This window comes from Pleurodeles waltl, chromosome 3_1, assembly GCF_031143425.1.
Source record: "Pleurodeles waltl isolate 20211129_DDA chromosome 3_1, aPleWal1.hap1.20221129, whole genome shotgun sequence".
NCBI lineage: Eukaryota > Metazoa > Chordata > Amphibia > Caudata > Salamandridae > Pleurodeles > Pleurodeles waltl.
Window position 1 is genome coordinate 1,594,109,399 of NC_090440.1, and position 25,618 is coordinate 1,594,135,016.

At 42.2% G+C, this 25,618-nt stretch overlaps 1 protein-coding gene across 1 annotated transcript in view; it reads right to left on the reverse strand.

Annotated features, from left to right (window-relative positions):
- Positions 1-1,650: 1,650 nt before the first annotated feature.
- Positions 1,651-25,618, reverse strand: part of LYPD6 (LY6/PLAUR domain containing 6) — a 162,918-nt gene continuing 138,950 nt past the window's right edge. The window contains exons 4-6 of the mRNA XM_069225220.1: positions 25,013-25,111; positions 19,654-19,784; positions 1,651-4,187 (exon numbers count right to left, since the gene is read on the reverse strand). Of these exons, the coding sequence (XP_069081321.1) occupies positions 4,020-4,187; positions 19,654-19,784; positions 25,013-25,111 (398 nt within the window). The 3' untranslated portion in view covers positions 1,651-4,019. The remainder of the gene's footprint in view (positions 4,188-19,653; positions 19,785-25,012; positions 25,112-25,618) is intronic.

The following is a 25,618-nucleotide window of genomic DNA, read 5'->3' on the forward strand; positions in this document are numbered from 1 at the left end:
AGATGTGTTATGCCTTCATACCACAGCTACCATATAAATATTAATTGTAGAGTTTAGAGGCCCACAAAATAACAGTAGTTTAGGATGCTGGGACCACATTTTGTAAGATCCCCGCAGAGCTATTGGGGGTTATTACAACTTTGGAGGAGGTGTTAATCCGTCCCAAATGTGACGGGTATACCACCAGATGTATTACGAGTTCCATAGGATATAATGGACTGGTAATACGGCTGGTAGTATATCCGTCACTTTACCGTCACTTTTGGGATGGATTAACACCTCCTCCAAAGTTGTAATAACCCCCATTGTGTCTTAAGTACATTAGTGCTGGTACGCCATTAGATAGTGTGTATGCTCATTTGGAACATGCTGCGCACATTCTCAGTCCAGGCATTCACACTTTCTGCATTCTGTAAAACGCTAGTACTTTCACCTGCCAATCACCATCTGGCTTTAGAATTTGGGATGGTGGATAGGAGCCCAGAGCATAGTAGTCATCAACCGTGTGTAGCTTTTTTAGGCCTCCAGCTGTGATTAGGGTTGTAGTGGGGTTGAGTAAGACTGCATATGAATGACCATAGTCAGTACTTAATTTGTTCTTGTCTTGTTGCCACTTCCCTCCTTGTCCTGGTCCTAATATGCAGCTACCTTAATTTACAGCAGCAAGAGAAGGCAGATCAGTCGCTCTTCTATGTCCTATAAGGTTAAAGAAATATATAGATAAATAGACCTTAACGATTCAGTGTATCGGCATCCCTCCTTGTAATTCCAGAAATCCACAACGAAACTAAAAGAAGAACTGTCCTTCACATTCCTGAACGGCATGTGTGGTGCACCACGGACAGGATGATTGTAGAGGTGCTGGATGGGCAAAACCACAGATGGTAAGTGTGCTCCTGGTGAATTGAGGAAGATAAAACTTGCCTCTCTTTCATACACTACCCTCTTCATTCAACCTTCCAAGTTTTTCTGGGACCAGCGCTTCCGGTGTTTTTTTCATACTTCTATTATGCCTGTTAATGTGCCAAGACACCATCTGGGAGACAACTCAAAACTAGGATTCAGTCCATACCATTAATCCCCACACTGACAGCAACAAAGTCTATGGAACACAACATGCCCCTTCTCAAAGACCTAGGGTGGGACTGAAATGTTTGCCATTACCCTGCTGTCTGGCATTCTCAGCCTAGTGAAAAGGGCAAATTGACTGGTACATTTTCCTTGATGAAAACATAGGCCCAGTAATTGTGATGACCTTGTGTGAATCCAGGACTCCCGTGAGCAAAAGAGGAATCACCATAGAGAGAATTGGTAAGCACATGATGATCAGAACTGATTCAATCAGTACTGCAGTCTTTTCTATAATACCAATGTGTGCGTGAGGCACATGACAAAACAGATTTTTTCTCTGGAGATGCAAGTTCTCCACTATTGTCACTATTAAAAAGTTTCATATACGACCCCTCGACTAACAATAATGTATGTAATTTTAAAGTCAAGTGAAATAATACTTCTACTGCCGGCAGGTCAAAACTCGAGTCATAATATCAGGTTTTAACTCAGGAGTCTGGTTTTTTTAATGATGACTAATGGAAGCACTTTAAAATAAGTAGCCAAAAAACAAAGAAAGAAACAAAACACAGGAACTTATAATATTACTGGACATTTATGGCAAATAATTTATTACAGTTTATACACTATTGTAAGAAAATCTAACCTTGGTTTCCAAGAATGTCATATAAAAATAAATACTGTGTACACAATTTACAAGTTTAACAATGCACTATGAGGATGCATAGGTACAGGCAAATAACATAAGTACAACTTTACTTAGGGCTTGAGGACAGAATATCTGGTATAAATATAACTTCGGGAAAATATAGAAATGCTACGTCAGGTCAGAACGTTAAGTGCAGCTTGAGAACATGATGACACACCTAAAAGATAGATTTCTAATATTACAAGATAAACTCAATGCTTTCACAATACGGATGTGACAATATGCTGTTCTATAGGAATAACAGTGACAAACGAATTAAAAAAAGGACGTTTGTATACTTTTGTTACAAGGCATTTAAACAACTGGAAGCAGAGTGCACAGGGTTACATGTGGTTTCTCAAATGTTGTGCTTCCTGGTCAGCCAAGATCCTGTTAACTCGACCTAAATAACTTTGGTATAGAAAGTCAGAGAATAAAAATATTATTTTAGGATATCTGTGGAATCTGCCATATTCCGGACTCGCATTCTGAAATACTAACTTAAAAACAACGGAAATAATATTTGGCTTAGTGCAATACTTTGGCCATACAGCACGCCAGTTCTCAGGATATTTAACAGACAATGGATTGACAACAGAGTTTACTTGAGTCATCTTGTGCATAATTTGACATGCATTTTCTTTGTTATTTTGGCATTTATAAAACATGTCATTGTATATCCGATGAGTTACTTATTTCTCTGTCTTAAGGATGGCTCACACTGACTCTACATCAATAGAGTCAGTAAATAGTGAGCCTTAGCATTGAAATGTACACCTTTAATTAGTACAGAATCCATTGCTAAAATGAACTCTTACGTCATCAATGCAAAATGCAATCATTGTCATTCTTGAAATATCCATATATAAAGCTTTCCCAGAAAAATACATGCTACACATGCTCCTCGTCAAACCTGATTCTAGCTTCGCCATTGTTTCATATGCTGGGAGCATTTTGTTTGTTCAACTATTTTTCTTCTCTTTTAAACAATTTATGCTTTTTTTAAGTAGATTCAGGATTATTTCTCGGGCTTTCACTTGTGCTCAAGAACAATGAGGGAACTGTCTTAATAAGAAGGCACTAATTTGAACACAACTTGCAAACTTGAACACAACTGTTAAGTATTCTACATGTGATATAGTACTAGTTCAAAAAGAAAGATTTAAGTGATACAGCAATGTGTGGAGATTCGGAAATGGTTGATGAGAAGAATATACAGAACCTGTGATTCTTCAACAGATTTACTTCACAAATGTATATGTTCATGTGACTGTATATCCCTGCATTGGTCAATTCCATGTTTTTCTCATTCTGAATATGGCACATTCAGAAGGTAGCTGGTAGTGATGAAGACATGGAAAAGTACATGCAACTGTGAACAAAAGAATATGCAATGGAAACACACTCCCTTATTTATATTTAGATTTGCTGTGTGGCGCACATGCTGCCACAGGGCCAAAACATATCAGCATGTGCACTGCGTCCCCATCTATACATCAGTACTTGTCTGGTCGTACAGATGTATTTAGGACATGCATCTTTAGGTTCAGTCCACAGTCATGCAAATTAACACCTCCCCTTGCACTGGGGCAGTTAGTATTCTATTATATCTATATCAAGCAGTCCTCAAGCCACGGCCTTTGGAAGTTGTGCATGTTTGCTGAGTGGTGTTAAAATTTGCCTTGATGGAGGACAAGTTGTGGGAGACCACATGGGGTGAGCAAGCCTCCATGCAATTGAGGATGCTGCACTTCTGCAAGAGCCGAGAGGATCACATTATTCCTACATAGAGCTCAACCCATTAAGCACTGAGCTGACCAAGAAATGTGTTGAGTCACAATGCATGAGAAGGAACTGTAGGTATTTGTGCTCAGAGTGAAACATAACACTGTGAAGAGGCCCTTATGGTTAAACCTTTGCAATGCATACTCTGCTCACATGGGCCCATGCATTGGTTTTAACTTTGAGGAATTTCGCTCAGCATAAAGTCAGTTTGATACTTACATTTTGATTGTAATCTCCAAAGGTGTGTTTTTAGTTTAGAAGAAATGTGTTAAAACAGATCTCGTAACACGTTCTTCAACCAAAGCCTAAGGATCTAACTTGTAATTCAGGCCAGAGGTCGTGCTCAAGAAAGAGCCCTGGAAGTAGTTGAATGCAATGTACAGCATTCTTAAATATGAGTCACAAATATAAAAATATTTACAAAAGAGGTCCATTTTGTGACTTACTAGAAGCACAAACATTATCTTTAAAATAGCTATGTTCTTAGAAACAATATGACCCCAACGCACATCAGAAGTGTTGTCATATATTGTTTTTGTCTTTCAGTCTTATTTATAGGAGATGTTGTGGAAAAAACTGCATCTGTTGTATTGCTAGGTAATGCCAGGTTACAGATATTCCCTTCACAGCAGGAAATGCAAATCTGAAAGAAAGCAGATGGTAATGGTAAGTATGACTGCTTTGTGGGAAATAACTAAAAATACATGATTTATTTGTGGATAAACATTTTCAGTCAAAGATGTTTCACATGTAATACCAGTAGTTCAAGCAATAAAGAGATACTCTATATGTCTAGTACAGTAGTTCCCAAATGTTTGAAAACCAGGACCTACCTTTTAGACAAATTTTCGCAACCCACCTATTTTTTAATAAAGACAAGGAGGGGCGCTTTTTGAATGTAACTAAAGCTTTCTATGGTAGTGCATTGCCATTCAGTGACATAGTTTTTACCATTGAAGTAGCCTTAACTTTGTACAGGCATTCAGTTTTACTGACAGAACTAAACAACATACACATGATAATGTCTGGAGATCGAGTTTCTGTGAATTTTTGTCATTTGTGCATCACCAAATCATAAATATTCACAGAGACCTGAACGTATCAAAATCTCTGTTTCCAGAACACTTCAGAATTACAATAAAATGTACTTCATAGATGCTTTCCTAACGTCTGAATAGATACAACTCATTTGCAGGCATTTACATTTTGTTGTGTATTATATACAAGATCCCAGAGCCTTTCCTTTCATTTTCCCTGGACTCCAGCACAATTGTCACACAGTTCACTTAACAAACTTCTCCCACTTTGCAGTCAAAGAAAGAAAGGTAAACACCAATCCTGCAGCAATCTAGCAGAAGAAAGGGCCTGACATTTGATCTTTGTCTTCAAAGCAGTGATAAGTTTGACAATCTAAACACTGAATTTAAAATAATTTGTATTTATTGCTCCCACTTTCCTCAACCCCCCAAAAGTCGGGGTCGCGACACAGTTTGCGATACTCTTGTCTAGTACAATTTCCAGTACAGGATCACTTAATTTCCAGAAAATACTGCATTCTAATATATGGAATAATATATCAACTTGCACCAATATTGACAGTGAAGGTTAGTAGATGTGGAGTTAGAATAGTAAATCTATACTTCCCGATAATACTTAACTTTGAAAATATAATAGCAGTTGATATTATGCATGCATGCCCAAATTTACTAAGATTTTGCATTAGAGTTGCTTTACTTTTTGATGCAGCCCAACACAAAATCTACTTTGGTATTGTCCAAGCCACACAAAGCCCGAATGCTTTGACTTACATCCAGTAGGCATTACATGGTTGAAGCCTCAGCGTTCTCGAGCATCCGTTCATACATTTTGATGCAATCCCATATTTACAAGGAATTGTATACATAGGTTTGCATCAAAATGATGCACCTTACCGAGGCTGGCATAATGAGAGAGCTCTATTTTTTTTCTCCTTGTTGCTTCCTCTTTGTATCTGTACTTTATTATGCAGCACAAATACAAAGAGGAATACGCCACAAAGGAAGGTTTTTGTGCAGGAAGCTACTTCCTGCACAAAAGGTATCCTAATCTTAATGCAGACACCCTTGAGGTGCCTGCTTTGGCGCTAGGCACTCACAAATGCGGCTGAACTAGGAGAGAGCAGAACTGTGATATATCTAGGTAAATATGGCGCAGTTCTGTTGTCTCCCGGTCATGCAACACAGTGCAACAACTTGACTTGCTGTGTTGTGCTGTATCAACCTTTAGTAAATCTGGCCACCAGTATTTGTTTTGGTAGATATTTAGATAGTTGATATAAAGCTCAGTGCGTAAATGGCAAGCAAAAATGCTTTTTATTAATATTCTTGTTTCTTGGGATGAGCTGCAGCTTACAAGATGTCAGCCTTGACTAGGTCTTGATGCCCCACTCCCTCAACAGTCAAATTAATAGCACATTACTTGTAGTAAATCTACGTTTATGCAGTAATGTTTTTTTTGTTTTTTTTATGTGTTGAAAAAACTAATTTATTTGACCAGGCACAGCAGTTTTTAAAGCAAATCCTCTGAATATTTCTTCCAGAGCTATGCTGTTCATAATACGAATGTTCTCATAGGATACATGAACTACTGCATAGCATTATTATGAGATAACTGACCTCCAGACTTGTTATTAATACTCAGCTTTGATTTGAGATATATAACTTAGATGATGGCTAATGTCCTAAGATAAAGCCCTACCGAAATTCAGCTGTGCTGCAATATCTGCATCACAGTTCAGATTATGTTTCAGATATGGTATAAACAGAACCTTTAATTTAATTCTAGTATTCTTACATATTAGACGTGCATGTTCTAAAGCCCTTTACAGTTAACTAATGTCCCTCAACCTAAACATCTCACTTGTCATAAGAATGCCGGGCACCTTGTGGAAACCTAGTGCTTCCGAAACAAATGAATTAATCAGTCAATCAAGCAATCAATTAATCACTGCTTCAAATGTGTTATGACTTTCTGAACTCTATTTTTCGCCATCACCTGTAATGTCTACTGAATCACAGCACACATTTCCTATCAGCATAACCCTACCAAGAGTTTGCAAATGAGACGTAGTAAACTTTGTGGTGGTGGAGAACCACAAAGAAGTAATCATCAATCTGTGTATGTTGAGTAGCCTGTAGTAATTTTACCTGGTATTGGCCTTCAGTGACAGTAGGGACTATGGATATTTTTAAACTATGAGGAACAACTTATCAAATCCATTTTGCCAGAAACAATGGGCAGTTTTACTGCTTTTGTGTGTGAAAAACCTGGAATGTACTAAAAATGTAAACCTACTTTTGGGAAACTGAGAACTTTCACAGCTGCCCGGGAACACACCTGAACATTACAGTCAGTTCACAACTCTTTGCTCCAGATATATGTCTCCGCCAATTGGAGTAGATGTTTGATATTTTTTTTAATCAGGCACAGTTTGGGGAGAGCACAAAATGAGAAAATACTTATAGTTAAAGTCCTCCAGGCAGAACATAATTGTGTTTGTTATGGTAATCACTTTAATGGTAGATAAAATATTGTTTCCTTACAGAACATTGCTGTGTGTTAGAAAGTGTAATTTCTTTGGTAATACAGCCCATCACATATCGACTAAAAACAAACTTTGGGACAAAAATATTACGTTTGCAAAAATGCTTATTCACTTAGGGTCTGATTTTTAGTTTGACGGACAGGTTACTCCACAACAAAATCAACGGATATCTTGTTTGCCTTATTACAAGTGTAAGTATAAAGGTATGCTCAATGGCCACAGCAATATTGCAAAGAGAGTCTGTTTTGCAACTGTAATGTGATTCTTTACCTATTTTAAACTTTTTTATAACCTTTTTTTTTTTTAAATCTGTTTATTAAACACAGCACTCGAACAGCAGTACATTTCCTTTAAGTTCGTAAGAGAGTAAACATTTTTCTCTTTTCATGTGCCCCTGCATGTACTTGTGGTTTCTATACAGTACGGTTACAGATTAATGTGCTGACAAACAACTTAACTTGGTACATTTTATTGTGAGTTATACTGTTGTCGCTGGGCTGCCATGGGTTATTTGTGATTTTTTGCATGGGCTTTGTGAGTTTGGGGGGCTGGCTTTTTTGCATCTGTAGTGTATTTCACGCCCATTGTGACTAGCCAGTTTAAGCTGCGGTTACCTAGAGTGTACTTATTGTTAACATAATAGTGACATTTACTTCGAATACCATAAGCTAAGTTATGCCTTGTGGTTGTGACTCTGCTAATTAAAACAATAACATTAACTATATCTAACAATAACTGTGGTTGTGGCAAGGGCTTCGACGATACAATACTTGCCAACCAGGTGGAACGGTCCATATGGTACGGGGGTGTTTCGAATAAGTACGTTCAAGTCAATGCTGGTCCCGACCCGTTATGCTCTTGCTGAGATTGCTGCTTACTGGGACCAACCGTGAATCTTTTGCTGCGGTCAGGAGCAGCAGTGAAGTAGAGGCAGAGCTGGTGGGTAGCAATAAGCTTTAGCGGACAATCATTAGCTTCTTCTGTAGGATGTCCTGTACCGTTGTGTCCAAGGCCGGTATGTATTCAGCAAATATCGTCCGCTGGCCGTGGAGTGAGGTTGGGGCCGCAGGTGGAATCTGCAGAGTCAGAATGTACCCCTAGCTCGGACTCCGGTCCCGATTGTGTCGACACGGACCTCAGAGATGTATTGGCGAGGAGGGATGTAGTCTGCAGTAGTAAAGAACATTCCGCGTGGGACTGCTCGGGGTGGGTTTAGTTTCTTGTTGCCTATGGGATTTGCGTTTGTCCCTAGGGGGGTGTTTTGTTTCCATGGGATTTCTTGCATTTAATGGGTCAGTGAGTCCCTTTGCGTGTAGCCACGTCCATTCATCTTCTGGTGAGGTATAAAAGAGAGTGCGGGTGTCATCCTGTATTCGAAGTTTGGCCGGGAACAGCAAAGCGTATTTGATGTTGTGATCTCTTAGTCGCTCTTTAACCCGGAAAAATTAATTACGCTTTTTCTGCACCTCTGCTGTAAAATCCGGGTAGGCTGATATGTTTGTTCCTTCGAAGCGCATTGGGCCTTCTTTACAAAACAGATGCAATATGAGGTCCCTATCCCGGTAATTGAGGAGTCTTGTTATTAGTGGTCGAGGCTGAGCGCCAGGTGGTAAGGGTTTTCCAGGAACCCTATGGGCACGTTCTACTGAGAAGAACTTCAGGACATTGTCCTTCAGTACTGTTTCTATTAGCCATTGCTCAATAAAGAGTTCTGCGCAGGGGCCCACATCCCGTTCGGGAAATCCCACGAAGCGGATATTGTTACGCCTGGATCTTCCTTCCGCGTCTTTAGCTCTGCGCTTCAGTGTCTCCAACTCTGCTGTTACAGTCCCCATTTGTGACTGGAGTTTGGTTACCGCTGGTGAGAGGTGTGACGTATCTTTTTCTAAGCCTGCGACCCTTTCTGTTAACGTGTGTTGGTCTGTTCGCAATAGATTAACATCTTCGATTACCGATCCTATTTTTGCTTCCAGAGTGATTTTGGTGTCTAATATGGCTTGTAAAATCTTTTCAAATTGCGTTGTGTGTGTTTGGAGTGTTATTTCCATCTTTTGCAGTGCTTGTTGTGTGGCTGAGGCTTCCGTAGGTGGGGGTGGGGCAGCAGCATCCATTGTACCAGAAGGTGCGCGTGGGGTCTTTGGTTTGCCCATTGATTATGTATGTGACGGTATTGCTGTCAGCAATTGTCTTTTCAATAGCTACAATTGGTTAGGGCTGCAGAGGTTTGTTCCTTTAAAGTGGGGAACTCGCTGCGCATTAGGCGGTTAAGTTTCTTCGCAGTCAGGTATCAGCGCACCGCGTCTGTCAGGGTTGCGTGTTGTTGCCTAGGTATATGGCCCACCGCTTGGGGTCCGATAGCACTGTTTGGAATAGTAAGGATTGGGTATAGAGGTACAAAGTACGAGATGTCCATGCTAATGTAAATGTATATACATATGTACAAATGTTTGTAACTAAAACGACTACAGGCTCGACATTCTGTGGATAGTTTGTGTAAACTTGGTGGAATATTTGGAGGAGTGTTTATCATTCTAGGCAATAGCCATTGAGGATAATTGACAGCACACAGTCGTCTGTGGTAATAATTTTCAAATTTATGTGGAACTGTTGTAGTCTTTCCCCCACAGGAGAGGTGTGGAGTAGAAGGGAATGAGGGAAGTCACAGTTTTTGGTTCTGTGGGAGATGCATAGAGGCCTGAAATTTCCATCTATTTCTGGGGTATTGTCCTCTGTATGTGCCTCTAAAAGTACCGCATTGGTATTGCGGTTGGTAGGTTGGCTTTGTCTGTGAGGTGGATGCCTCTGTGGTCCGTGTTCTGAAACCACCTCGAAACTGAGGTTTACGAAAGGACCCCCTATATGGTGCAGAGTAGAGTTCACCCATTGCCTTTGCTGTGTCAGAGTCCTTTCACAACTTTTCTATGACTGTGTTTACTTCTGGGCCAAAAAGATGTTTTTTGACGAACTGCATGTTCAACACAGCCTGCTGTATTTCTGGCTTGAATCCAGAAGATCGGAGCCATGCATGCCTACGTATAGTGACTGTAGTGTTGACAATCCTAGCAGCGGTATCTGCTGCATCCAGGGCAGATCTTAATTGATTGTTTGTAATGGCTTGCCCTTCTTCCACTACTTGTTGTGCCATTTTCTGGTGTTCTTTGGGTAGATGCTGTATTATGCCTTGCATCTCATCCCAATGGGCTCTGTCATATGGCCCTAATAGTGCTTGCGAGTTGGCTATTCTCCACTGATTAGCTGCTTGGGACACAACTCTTTTCCCTGCAGCATCAAATTTCCTGCTCTCTTTATCAGGAGGGGGTGCATCTCCTGATGACTGACTATTTGCTCTCTTTCTGGCAGTGCTAACTACCACAGAATCAGGAGGTACCTGATAGGTGATATAATCAGGGTCAGAGGGTGCAGGTTTTTATTTTTTCTCTATCCTAGTTGTTATGATGCATGTTTTAACAGGTTCACTAAAGATCTGATCAGCATGTTTTATCATGCCTGGGAGCATCGGGAGGCATTGATACCTAGAATGTGTTGAGGATAGAGTGTTAAATAAGAAATCCTCTTCTAGGGGCTCCGTATGCATGGTAACACCATGATATGCTGCAGCCCTAGCTATGACTTGGTTATAGACAGGACTATCATCAGGTGGTGATGGTTTAGAGGGATAGCTGTCAGGATCGTTACTTGGAATGGGATCTGGGTCATAAAGATCCCATGGATCAACATTGTCTCGTTGCGAATCATAGGAACGTGTGGGTGATTGCACTGGTGTAGGACTAGTAGGAGGAGAAGTAGATAGGTGTGGAGAATGAGGAGGAGAGTGAAGAGGAGAAGATTGAGGAGTTGGTGGTTTCTTTTTCTGCTTTGGCACTTTAGCTGGAGGCTGCAGAGTATCCAATTCCTCCTCAAAAGCTAGCTTCCTTTTTGTTTTCAAAGGAGGTGCTGTCAGAATTCTCCCTGTTTCCTTATGGATGTGGATCCTGGATTGCCTTTCATCCATAACTTGTATCTCTAACTCCTCTTCAGAGGTTTTGTGACTTTCTTTAAGTCTCTTTGAAAGTCCATGCTCCTCTGTGTAAGTTGGCCTTTTCGGCTCCGAATCGTGCTTTTCCGGGATCGAAAAAGATGTGGAGGACGAACGTTTCGTCTCCGAAACTGGTTTTCTAATTTTCGACTCCGAAAAGTGGTGTTTAGTGGAGATGGAAACTGAGCTTTTTGTTGTCTCCAATGTTTTCGGAGGAGTGGCCTTTTTCGGAGCCAAACTGTGAAGTTGGTCACCGACAGTCTTTTTTCGGGCCGAGCCATGGCCTTCCGGCAGTGGCGTACCCAAGGCCTTGTGCTTTTTCTTTTGTGAGGGTGCAGTGGCAGACATACTCACATGTTGTCCTGCTGTGACTGGTCTGTTTTCGTCTGATTCTTGCTCGGACTCAGAATCTCGGACTGAGACTGCAGTCTGCATCAATTCTTCCTCTTCTACGTCGAGATGTTCACCGCTTTTCGATGCCATTTAGAATCTTCTCGCTCTTCGGTGCTTAAGAATCTTTTTCAATCAGAAGGATCGACAGTCCTCGCAGTTCTCTTCCCGATAGTCTGAGGAAAGGCAGAGGTTGCAAACCAGATGCTGGTCTGTGTACGGGTACTTCGCGTGGCACCGAGGACAGACTCGAAATGGAGTCCAATCCATGAGGCTTCGACGCAGTCAGCCCGAATAGTCCCGAGTTGGGCACACACGCCCCAAAGGGTGAACAAAGTTGTTTTCCCGACGGTAGTGATGTGTCGATGGAAGAATATAAACCTGATTGATACAATACCGACGAAGAGAGAGTTTTACAGAGTTTTCCAAATCGAAATCTCGGAGCGAGAGGAAACACGTCTGAACCCGACAGCGGAAAGAAAACAATCTAACAATGGAGTCGATAGAACCGAAGAGGAGGAGTCACTCGATCCCGTGACTCGAAAACAGTTCTTCGAACAACCACTTGTAACACTCCCAGCCCAACACTAGATGGCAGGATAATGCACAGCATGTGTATCTGCAGCTACACATGCCATCAAACATATATGTATATATATACTCATATTTATATTTATATTGATACCATGGATAATAAAGCAATATATTACATTCTATGTTCAACAACAGTATTAACCTATAAGTTACTCATCTAGACAGTTGCAACCACGCAAGCATCACCCTTCCTCATCCAACTCAGTCTCCCACCCCACTCTGCCCCATCCCTCAAATCTCTGTAGCAGATTCACCCATTTTGAAGATCTTCAGCTGTTCTATCATCTAGTTTACATTTTTTTAAAGAAATTTCTTCCACCGCTGACCATTATGTGACATCCCTCCACCATCCGTCCATGCTAGGGCGCAATAGCCCTTTTCATGTAATAGCCATTCTATATTTAGCTAAATGTAACGTAGTTGGGTGAACTTGTACACTATTTTCCTACCCCTGCATTGTTTAATATCTCCTAGTAGACCCCATTAGGTCTCATGGGATAGTGCTATCACAGTGGTCAGATAGATCATCTATTACTGCGATCCAAAATTCCATGACCAGTGGGCATAGCCATGCTAAATGTAAGAATGTTGCTGGTTGCACAGGGCACCTAGGACATTTACTTGGCTTGGCTGGGTCAAGTCTATGGAGTAGTACCGGCGTAGTGTGTGTGTGACGGAGATAATTGAAGTGGACAAGTTTGAATCGTACATTACAGGAAACTGCACATATAAGGGAGCATGACCTATTCCACTGTTCATTCTCCATGCAGGACCCCAGCTCCTCATCCTATGCAACCCTCGCCGGAAACTCCATCCTCGGTCCGTCCGCCAACATAGCTTTGTATAAATGAGAGAACAAATGCCTTCTGTCACCTAGCTCCGATAGAGCTCAGAAAAGGAACGAGGACGGAGGAGGGACTGGGAATTCTGGCCAGAGGTCTCGGATATTGTCTACGATACTGGCATATGTAAGGAACTGACCCTCCCCCACTGCAAATGTGTCCTGCTCTTCCTTGAATGTGATAAATGTTTAATTTGAATAAGGGTCACCCAAGGTCACATGCAACCCCCCTCCATGTTGCTACATTGACAGTGTTTGCCAGGTTTCGAATCTGCAGTAGATCCCAGAATTCAAGCTCCCAGGCAAATGGTGCCTCCCTCTGGACTATCTTCACCGCTCTTTCCCAGAGTGATACTGTGTACTTGATAATATATTGGACTCTATCCTTGGCTCAGCTGCCCGAATGTAAAAGTCGTGGCAGGATGGTACGCGTGTTGTGTTCACCAATAGGGCCTGCTCCCAATTTTCTCCCTCTACAAGCCAGTGGGCTGCATGTTGGAGTTGTGATGCAAAATAGTACAGTTCCATATTTGGAACAGCCAAGCCGCTTTGTAGTGTGGGGAGATGTAAGTACTCCCTAGCTACTCTGTGTCTACCTCCCACCCAGATAAGGTCTGTGAGCATGGAGTGAAGGTGTCTGAAAGTTGCCAGTGGCAGTGTATCAAAGAAGTGTTGTAACGTGCATAAGCAACGTGGCAAAAAGACCATCATAGATAGTGGCAAAAAGACCCAAAATTGTACAGACACTCAGAGACTTGCCATGATCTTGTCCATATTACACTGTTTTTGTTTCTGTGAAGTGGGGCCACATATATTCCTAGGCATCGTAACTGCTCAAATTCCCATTTAAGAGATAATGTTGGAAGTGTCATAATGCCCCTTCACATTAGACTTCCCAGTGGAAACAGCGACGATTTCCGTGAGTTAACCTTCAGTCCTGTAATTTCACCAAAGTTGTCAAGGTAACGCAGTAGTATGAGCAGAGAGTGTCACAGAGCCGTAAGGTAGATTAATGTATTGTCTGCGTAAAAAGTGACTCTATGTGTGTCGTACCTACAACCGGTATGCCCCACTCCGCCATATCATGGTGAATCTGTATCACCAGTGGTTATAGAGCCATGGAGCATAACAAGAGGGATGAGGAGCAACCCTGTTGTGTCCCTCTACCCACCTCCCACTGTGACAAACATCGTCATCCGACACGGACATTGGCCGTGTGTTTAGTGTACTATAACTTTATTGACGCTCTGAATTGCTGTCCGAATCCCATCGTCTGTAGGACAGTTCATGAGTAAGTTTTGCCAGTTCACAGTGTCAAAGGCCGTAGCTATATCCACTGACACAATCACTAGATCCTCCTTTCTCCCCTCAACCTCATGCATCACCTGCATTAGTGTTCGTAGGTTCATGGTCGTATTCTGCCCCAAGATAAACCCACATTGATCAGGGTGTACTAGTTGAGAACTTTCTGTCCTGAGTCTGAGGGCGAGAAGTTTGCATAAGACTTAGGTGTCTGTATTTATCATAGCATTCCCCGTTCTTTTGCCTCAAGATATACCTCCAGTAGGTGTTGTCTAATATCTGCAGAATAAGTTTGGTAAAATTCCACTGGAAAGCCATCACTACCCACTGCCTTATTTCCAGGAAGGGATGACAATGACTTGCGCACTTCCTCCAAGGTGAGAGCAGCATCAAGCTCTTGTGCATGTGCCTCCTCGATTCGCTGCAGCGGTAGGCCTGCAAAATAAGTTGAGATCTGGTTCCCCCCTGCTCCCGGATCACCTGGAGTGGCATAGACCACCTTGAGATAGCCCCTGAGTTTGTTCATAATATCTCTTTGCGTGTGAACCTCAGTTACACCCGGTGTCTTCAGATGCAGTATTGGGGTATTAGGAGTTTCACGCCTAAGTATCCAAGCCAGAAGGAGCCCATTGGTATCACCCTCTCTGTGTAGTAATTGTAGGTGAGATTTAAGTGAGCACTGGTCTAATCTAACTCTCACAGCTGCTACTTGATGTTGCAGGGCTGCCTTCTCTCTTCGTTCGTTCTCTGTTTTAGAGAAAGATTTTTGAATTTATGCCAATGCTCCCTTGTAGTGTCTTTCAAACTCCACACGTGAGTCCTATACATATTGCCCTCAATTAGGCTTTCATTGCCTCTCACTCCATCACTTGGGACCCCGCAGGCACCCAGTCGATATATTTTGTCAAAGTCCCCCTCCAAGTATCTCCCTGCCCACACAGCCTTGTAGTATTTCTACTGCCAATCTCCATGCGTCAGAACCTGGTGGAGCCAGTCCCCATTCTAGTGTACATGTAACTGTGTCATGATCTGATAGACAACGGGATAAGTGAGTCACCTCTGTGACCCGAGAAGCCTATTGTGTGGTCAATAATATGCTATTTAGTCTGCTCTATGTGCAGTGAGTGGGAGAGTAGCTGGTGTATTCGCTTTGATGTGGGTGTCTTTCCCCCATATGTCACAGAGGACCAGATGTGCATTGACACTTCACAATTGCGCTGTCAATTTTGGCTTGGTGTAGTGTTGCATCAGAGAGCAATCTAGATCATCATCAAGTGTGCAGTTCAAATCGCCCAAAAATGATAGGCCAATGTCTGTCGACAGGTACACCATGTCTCTAATTCCATCATAGAAGGAATCAGTATCTATATATGGACCGTATGATTTTACAAACATCACATACACTCCATCCAATCTACCCTGCAATACGATATATATATATATATTCCTTCTATGTCTGCTTCTATATATGTTAGTGCAAAGGGGACTCCCAGGGCAAATCATATCAGGACCCCTATCAGTACCCCCCTGGCATAGGAGGAGTAGTTTGCAAAGTATGTTTGTCCCCTCCATTTTTTAGCTAGTTTACCAGCTTCATCATCATTGAGGTGTGTTTCCTGTATACAGGCAATGCCGTCACTATGCCATTTATTCAGTGATATTACTCTATATCCCTTTGTGCCGTGCCCAGGCCTCAGACATTCCAGGTTGGAACTTTGTACTTGGTTGCTGTTATCATAAATAGGTCCTTATCAATCACCTCCTCCCTTTGTGATCCCGCCAGTCACGTAGACAGTGAAAAAAACTCTCCAACCAAACAATTGTTAAAACCAAACTATCCTCCCCCTCCCAGGGCAAGTAGTATCAAGCAACAACATCATATTAGCCCAACCAATATGTCAGGACTGACATTATCATATTCCCCCCAAAAATTCTGTGAACCTCCCTAGAAATCAGCATGTCCACCCCCCAAACCACCAATTGTGTTTGTCTTTTGGCCTGACTTACTAACTTACACACAAGTGAGTCACTAATCATCTGGAGACTTAATCTCAACAATCCAATTCCTTGTATTCTTGCTGCTAATCATTAACCAGAGTTCTTACCAGAATGTATTAATGCGCCCCTCCACATCCCTCAGACTCCCACCCAACAGTCAGAGCTCCGCTCACCACCGGAAGTCTGCGTTCAGGCACTGGACTTAAATACCAGTACCGAGTAGTTATATTTCAGAGCTAGCACTGCCAAATCAGTATTGAAGTAAGTGTTCCTGGCTAAAGGGATTCTTCAAGTATCAGTGCTCGGTGTCAGGGATTATGTCACTTGGGCCTCCAGCAGAGGCTGACTCTGGAGTCTCTACTACCACCAAGAAGGGATCAGATTGCCATACAATGGCATTATCGTCATGAACAAACACTCTGCCTGTTTCTCCTAGAAAATCCTGCGTGGTGTTGATTTTCTGGTTGTGTTCCTTACATATGGACGGCATCAGTTTCCACAAGTGGTCAATGTTGTGCATCCCCTGTCATATCCAGCCAGGGTCACACCTCCAAAGTGTCAGCAAAGAAGTGTGTTTTCCCCTCATGTATGACTTTAAGTTTGCCAGGGTACAACAACTTATTTCTGAGGCCCATGGTACATAGCCATTGTTTGACTACCGTAAATGTTTTATGACATTCCTGAACTTGGCGTGTATAATCAGGGTAAATAACTATATATTATGCCCCTCATATTGTGCGTAGTTGTTCTCTAGCCGCCTTCAGTATTTCATCTCTGTCCCTGTAGTTCATTAATCATACAATTATATGCGGTGGTGGGGCTACCAGTACGGGCATTGGCGCAGGTGCAGTGCGGGTGCGTTCAATAACAAACTGCGTAGACAGTTCTTCAAGTCTTAGCATGTCAATTACCCATTTTTTCAGAAATCTCTCCATTGATCGCCCTCCACACGCTCGGGGAATCCAAGTATTCTTCCAATATTTCTCCATGAGCGGCCCTCTGCATCTTCAGCCCTTTCTTCAAGAAGGGCCATGGAGGAGTTCAGGTGATGTACCTGTTGTTGGAGCTGCCACACCTCTTTCGTCAGGGCTGTGATGTTGGCTTCTGCTTTCCCGACTTTTTCAGCCACCTTGCCTAAGTCGGCTCTTAATAAGTTTACATCTGTAGATACTTCAACAATCTGTCCTTCGAGGGCCAGTCTCGACCCCTGTATTGACTCCATCAGTTCTGCCCTCGGTTCCATTGCACTCTGCGGGGAGTCATCAGAAGCATCTTGTCCCTGGTGGGTGATCCTATGAATGATCTGGAGAGGCATCACATACTGTGTGATGGTGTTGCTCGTTGACTTTTGGACTTTGTCTTTGCCCAGGACGCTCTATCAGTGGTATAGTTGTCCTCAAGTGGCAGCAGCCAGGCAGTTGGCACCGCCAGGTCACCTGTAGGTCGGGCCCTGAGTTTACCCTGGGTCTGTTTTGTCTACAGGAGCTTAGATTGTCTCTGCCCAGTGTTCAAATGCAGTCCAGGAGCACAAGTCTAATGCCTCAGTGGCCCCTGGTAACAGAACAGTGAAACTCAAACCAAGGTGGTCTTGACCGGTTACAGGCTACCAGGTGTAGTTTTGTGGGTAGTTCTAAGGGAAAGAGCTGCACCTCTCCTCTGCAGTCCACCCCATGGTCTGGCAATGTCTCACACATGGCTAGGTGCTCCCTGAGTTCTTCAGGTTCCTAGAGTAGTATCACGGAATGACTGTAGGGCGAAATAAGCCGTCAGCCTCACTGGTGCTCTCGGAGTACTCTCGGGTACTGCAGCCCCCCCCCATAGACACCAGCAATTGTGGTTCCTATGAGAGCACAGTTTCGTGAAAGTCATAGTTAGGATAAAGTTGAAGCATTCTACTTATCTCTTTTGCTGTAGTGCAGCAAACCAGTTTGCATAAGTTGTGCTCTTCCTCTAAGGCAGTAGGGGGGTATTTAGTGTCATAATGGTTATCGCACAGTGCGAACCTTGTGGCACCTTCACTCATTTGTCCTACTACTCTCCCCTTAGCCTTCTCACGTCCTGCCGCAGATGGAACTGAAAGGCTGCACTCTATGCTATCTGGTTTGTTTGTGAGCCTGGTCTTCCCTTCCGTGGTTCTGCACTCAATGCTGTCCCATCAGCGACTGAGAATTGAACTCCTGGAGGCTCCTGCTGCAAAGAACTCTTCTTTTCTTGTGCCCCCGATTGCAAGCACAGCCAGTAGTCACCAGACACCTCGTCGTCCACAGGCAGAGGGGGGTGACCGCTCTGCCTTGTGTGGTGCTCTCCTTACTAGGTTATGGCGCAGGATGCACACTGTCCTCCCCAAAGTGGTTCCGTCTAGGCATCCCTGCACCGCTTTCATCTCACCGTCTCAGCCAGAGTTTCAGGTTCCTCAGAGTAGCTCCGCCATCCAGCAGCAGCGGTGCTACTGGTCCATCGGGGCTCCCCATTCTGCAGCTAGGCAATTCCTGTGAGGCAGCGCAGGCCCCAGCAGCCACACATAGCAACCCGAACCTCAGCCCCACTTTTCCTGATCACGTGGCATCCACGGCTCTCCTTCAACAGCGTGATCTCTCACATCAGTTAGCAGGGTCCACATTACCAGCTTCGTTGTCTGTGCAGCGTTTTTCAAGTTTTCTTTTACACTGGGTATACAGATGTGCAACTGTGTAGTGAGAGAGCTAGTCGTATGGGTCCTCACAAGTTAAATACAACCAAGATTAAGCAGGATTAGATGGTCGGGAGCAGGAGCTCCTCAGAGACGCGCCCAATCAGCCATGTTGTTGTCCACACTTCCTCATTGACATCTTTGTTATGTGCACTGTCATGCGGAAGTGTTTTTTGTGTATACAGTTGTTGTCCTACGTATATGGCATTGTTCCGACAGTCGTAAACTTCTCTCTCTGCAGATGTTTAGTAGCGTTGGCAGACAAAATAGTGATGTTGGCACTTATGAATTGAATACATATAATATTATGACATGCAGCTGAGGGCTGTAGCAGTTGTTAAATGCCCTGAACCCGCAGCTCTGGGCTATAACGAGGGACATGGCTGCTACCAACCATTAAAGACCGAGCCAGAAGGGCTATAAGTGCTCTTAGGACATTCCACCAACTCAGGGTAGAATGGGATACATTAAAAAGGAAGAAGACAAAAAGACAAATATTGGAATTATTATCCCTCATCCTCTTCATTGTCTTCAATGGAGCTCCGCACATTTCAGTGTTTGAATTCAATTTATTTACAAGCCTCTGCAGGCAAAATGTGGCAGTTCAGCAAAGTCAGTGTTTACTTGCTCAATTTCATCTATTATTCCACCCATTCAATTTTAGAGTTTTACCAACCTTTTGTCCTCCGTGTCTTGAATCTTTGCATCCAGTGTAAATGCAATCCTCTAAGGGCACACAGCGCTTTGTGACTGCAATACTTTCTCCACTGAAATCCATTATGTGCTGAGTGTAGCAGTACCTTGTCTCTATTAAACAAAGAAAAACACATTTTGAAAATAAAATACATATGTAAGTAGCATTTGAGAACTATCAACTCTCTGCAGAATTCACTTTCGCTAAGAACTGGGACTATGTAATTCAATGATAGCAGCCTTGAAGTTCTTACTTGGACATAGTCTCTAAACCTCTGTGATATGCTCTAAGGCTACAACTGGTTCATCACTGATACTGTGCAGACCATAGCATATTAACCACCCTTTTCCTGCATCATATTCAGATTGTGCACTGTCACCCTCCTACCCCCTTCAATGGGACTCCCATCCAAATGAGTTTAAGGCAATCATCCTCCTTCCCCCTTCAAGTCGGTTCCCAGAGGACACTTATTTCTAAAGGACCACCGTATGTGTGGATGATCAACCTTTGATGAACCACTACTAACTGAATGACATGCATACCATATACACCAATTTCTGTCTGTATATTTTATGTATACATAATAATATTTGGAGGTTACTCTGCTTCCTATTTTTCTTAAGTTGTCCTTCCTTGTTTACAATGGTTGACTGCCTGGGGTAGTGGGGTGATTTGTGTGCACCTCCCTTGTGGGTGTCTACCTCCCTTGTGGGTGTGTACTTTTTCTTTTTCAGAAAATGAAGAGCTCCAATTGAGCTGCTCACATTAAGTTTCGCTTTGCGAGTACTGAGAAGTCCATTTTAGATTACAAACGTTAGTGCTGTTGTTGGTCTATTTTTCTCAACTCCTTCCTCGTGTTTTGCCTCGACAAATTCCACATCGGCCATAGCCTTTTAGACTCCTTTACACAGACTGGTACTAATGGTCCTGGCCATTTATTTGGGTGCCAAGCCAATTTTCAAAAATAAAATCTGAGAAAGGCTATTCTAAGTGCTGTTTCTGAATTCTTCTAAACTCAGATCCTAAAGCCAAGATTGGGAATGACACCACTTACTAAAATCGGGGCCGATAAATGTAAAGTCACTGCCATGTCCTTTGTTGTTTTCCTATTTCAGCTTACAATCACCAGAGCTGTTTTTTTCATGCACCAGAAGAGGGCACACTGTGCTACCATTGACTCCTCATGACATATTTCATTTGCTAAAACCGACTATGTATAGAGAACGATAAAGGTGTTCATTGGTCAAAATAAATGTTGACGTTCTTCCTCAGTATGATTCCCACATTCATTATAAGGCATCTCCCTGGACACCTTTGAAAATCAATGTATTGAATCCAAAAAAGTGGTGATGCTGAAAAGTGATTTGTGTAGAAGTATCCGATTTTTTTCTTCTATTATAATTGACTCTTTGGACATACTTCACTGACTTTAATAAAAAATCCCCAATAAGACATCGTTGCTCGTAGGTCACCAGGGCACGTACTGCACCTAGGGGTGTAAACGACGTAACTGAGCGTAGGTCCCTTGCACTCCTGGACATAATCTCTGAACGCCCATTTTTTCTTGGAACTTCAGCAATTAATTTGAAATCCCTGGTACATCTACTAATTAAAACTCCCCAAGGAAAACAATGTTTATTTACGTTTTACAGATGGAGGCTACCATTTAATACATGTTAAAATTGTGCTTTTTCATTTGAGGCATGCTGATGACATGGTTGTTTAATGTGAAGGGAATGTTTTGAAAATGTCTGTTTCGTTGATAAAGAGGCGATGTCTCAAGCAGGCAGTTGCAGACATTTCTCCTTTGAGAACGTTCAGACTGACAGCAAAAGCACAGAATGGAATTTCCTAATCTTTTCTCACCACTGAACACAACCAGTGTAGGAAGAGCTCACTTGACAGAGAAGAAGAAGGGGATTCCACAGTCTAACGTTCTTAAAGCAAATCCCATCTCTAAAGATAAGATCATCCGCACTTTAAATTCTCAGTTGCTTTCCACACTTGCCCTCAGGAACACTAACTGCTGTATGGCGGAGAAATAACGTTTTTTTTTTTTTAAGGATTTGACTTGTAATATTCCAGTGCTCTAATTTATATAATCATTGATGGGTATCTGTGAAAAATTAGGATTTTTTTTATCAAAGTGTTCTAAGTGACATCAAAATGACAATATTGGATCTATAGTGGGATGCCCATATAAAGTGTTTTTAAATGTGATTTCCGAAGATTTATTTAAATAACATGAATGTGTTTCATTTTATGAGGTAGCCTGCGATATCAGTTATATATTCTTTATGATGCTATAAGAACCAAACTATTTACGGTTGAAAAACATGTGCATAACAAACCTGTTTGTTTTTTTATCATGTTTAAATTTCTGGATGAATACAGATTCTACAAACAGCTTAGTGAATAAACTATGCATGTGTTCAAGTTAGTGTTTGGTAAGTTTCAAACAGACTGGACAAGCCGGGCAGGGGAGGTGGGGTGGGAGGTTTAAAGGACAGGTGCATTAACCATTCTATTTGCTTTCAAAGTCCAATGTGAAACTTTTTACAGTGACTTCCCATCAACTGGCGGACATACTGACTCCAAACTTGGACTGGAAATATAATTGTAGTTGAATTTTAGCTTCCCATCTGAATGGCTTATTTGTTGTCAGGAGCTAAATATTTAGCCATTGCCAATACCTATACCAGTTATACAGATGACAGTCTTGGCCTAAAGCCTTGCTGATAGCTAAGGTGCAAACAAAGGGCTTTCAGGCAGGACTAGAGGAAAGGTTTGAAGCTGCTCCTTCAGGCAATGGGAATATGTCATGGTCTTGGGCCTGCGAGGGTTCCAGTAGATTAGTTTGCCATACCTGAGGTGATCAGAGAATGTATCCATTCCTTGCACTTGCCCTGTATCCATTTTCCTAATTCTGAGTTTTCGGCGATGCCTTGTGACCAATATCCCTATATGAGTTACCATTAGAACATATCCCTGCCCAGTTCTATTGCCTGCCTTGTACTCTGTGGCCTTACCACATGGGCTAATGCCCAAGCCTACACTATGCGCAGGAACTCAGCTTTGCCACATGTTAATATATCAGATTTTGTGCCCATTCCTTACCTTGAGTGAGCACATGAAATGGCTTTTCTTTTTTACATATTATACATGGCTGGCTTCTCCATTTCTACTCTGCCCCATGAATACGTGTTGGAAGCAGGGACAGATAATTTCAGGTCACCTCAGGATTCTGAGTGACATCATAGGCAACTTCCGATTCACTCATGTTGTCTGTAACTCAGAAACTCTTGGTGAAAAACATCTAAATTATTTACAGATACCGATCAATAATTCTATAAATAAGAACAATGGAAAATTACAGTAAAGTTAGTGTTTTACAGCCAGTAATGGCTGGTGCAGACCATCTACTAAAACATTCTAATGTCTGTCTTTATGTATCTCCCTTTCTAATCTAGAGCACCTTGTGGACTGTCTAATAGACTTTAAGCGCTTCTAGCTTGTGCTATCCAAGTTCTGTAAAACTTTCCCTCGCTACAGGCCCTTGTCTGTAGTTTTGGTATACAGCTCAGGTTCAGGGCCTTCAACGTACTTATATAGACATTGGCAATAGGCTATAAAGACCGTGCATCCTCTACAGAGGCTCCTTGATAGAAAAACATGCATGTGGTTGTTAAATTAATTTTGACAAAGTTTCTATTGTTTTAGCTGAAAAAGCTAACCATATCCATCTGTGACACAACAGCAGTTCTGCAGTGAGTCCTAATGGAAACTTATCAAAATATGTGTATTAGTTACAGTCTGTGGATTACTAAACTATATATTTTAAAACCATTTGTTTTATCTTAAACACTTTGGGTCAGATTTACAAGGCCCTTGCACCTCTCAGCGCCACATTTGCGGCAATCTTTTTGCCGCAAGTGTAATGCTAAAGGGCCACTACCATAGCGCCATATTTACAAGGTGGCGCAAACTAGGTTTCTGCCACCTTGTGAACCCTTAGCACCACATCATGCATGATATATGCATGATGTATGCAAAGGGAGCGTTTCCTCATTAGAGGGTTGCTAAAAATGGCGCAATTAAATCTACAAGATTCTATTGCACTATTTCTAGCTGAAAGCTGGCATTAAAATTAGGCTCCTATAAAACACTATACTGGATTAGCGTATTTTTTTACACTAATCCAGTGTAGCATTACAATAGAGTCAACAAAATGACGCTATTGACCCTAACATGCGCCATGGTGCGCCATATTGTAAATACAGCACTACCATAGTGGTGTTAGGGGACCCAAGGGGATTGCAAGAAAAGTGGTGCATCTATATTGATGAGCCACTGTCTTGTAAATATGGGCCTAGGGGGAATATTTATAAAAAGTGGCACTGCACCTAATGCAGCACCACTGTTCTAGCGCCCCTCAGCGCTACCCTAATGCCACAATGTGTGCGCCATATTTAATATATGGCACACCATGACGGTAGTTAGGGAACTAGCGTCAGAATTTTTTTGACGCTTGTTCGGCGCTTTGCTGGATTAGCTTAAAAAATGTTGACACTAATCCTGCAAAGCACCCAGATATCCTTTGTAAACTATGGGAGCCTCCTTTTAACACCTGCTCTGAGCAGGCATTAAAAGTGTCAAAAAAATATGATGCAAAGAAATCTCTTGGATTTATTTTCGCCATTTTTTTGTCCCCCCCCCAATGGGGAAAACCCCATTTGCATACATTATGCTTTGCACATGAATGATGTAGCACAAAGGGTTACACTTTGCAAATATGTTGCATTGTTTTTGGCCATCTAATGACACATTACTGTCAAAAATGGCACTGATGTGTCATTAGGATAGTGCTAGGCCCTCTTAAATCTGGGCCTAAATCTCTTTGCCCATTTTGAGGACACCTGACATAGTGTGTGCACAATAAAATTTCAAAATAATGACTTGCATATTCAAAGTCCTTTCAGTGACAGTCTAAGAACTCATTGCCCTATAAGTACATGTTGCTGTTCCCCAGTGCTCTAATCAGAGTTCAGATCTGCAGTGATCACATTAACCAAATAGCTTTCTTAAGGTAAAAGAGTGTATTTTCCACCACTTCCTTTAACAGACATGTATTCGTCATTTAAGGTGTGTGCATTATTTTATATGCAGTTATCTGAAGGTGAAATGCCAACGTAATAGTAGCAAAATAGTTGGTACCATACAGCCATGTCTTTTACACCACCCCAGGCTCACTGACTCTGCCCCCATTGCACATAGGACCACAGTTCCCATACTTTGTTATAAACTTCAATTGCTGATTAGCTTAATTTCCAGGATGACTTACCTCGGGGACAGTAGAAATCAGGAGCCCAGCGATTGCATTCGTAATTGTCTACTGCATTTTCACAGGTAAAACATTTAAACCCACCAGGGTATGGTGTAGCTAGAAAAATAAAAAATAAATGAAGGTGTAGAGTGACTTTACTAGTGTATTCATATTGATTCTGTAAAGAAGTACATGACAGACAAAAATTGCCCTTCTGTGCATTAAAAGATAGCAAAATATACAGTTGCTGTAGTTATACATTAATGGTTCGAATTCTTGTTAAATGTACACCATCAGTAAACCTGGTACCCAAATTAGCATCAAACAACCATTTTGTGGAGTATGCCGTTTTTTAAAGTAGCCATTCAGTACTTCCTTGAAGTACAGCCAAACCACACCAAAGTGCTGTACTGCATAGCAGTCTGTGAGCACGGAAAATGCTCACATTAACCCTTACCCTACAATCAAACACCAAGAAAAACCTTAATGAGATGGAACTTAAATACAGCCAGGCTGGTCACCTGGAAAGCCAAGCACCCCCCTCAGGCAACCGTAGAAGCTGAGTTGTGGACTGCACCACATCCGCATCCCACAGTGCAGCTAGAGGTCAGACCTGGCTGCAGC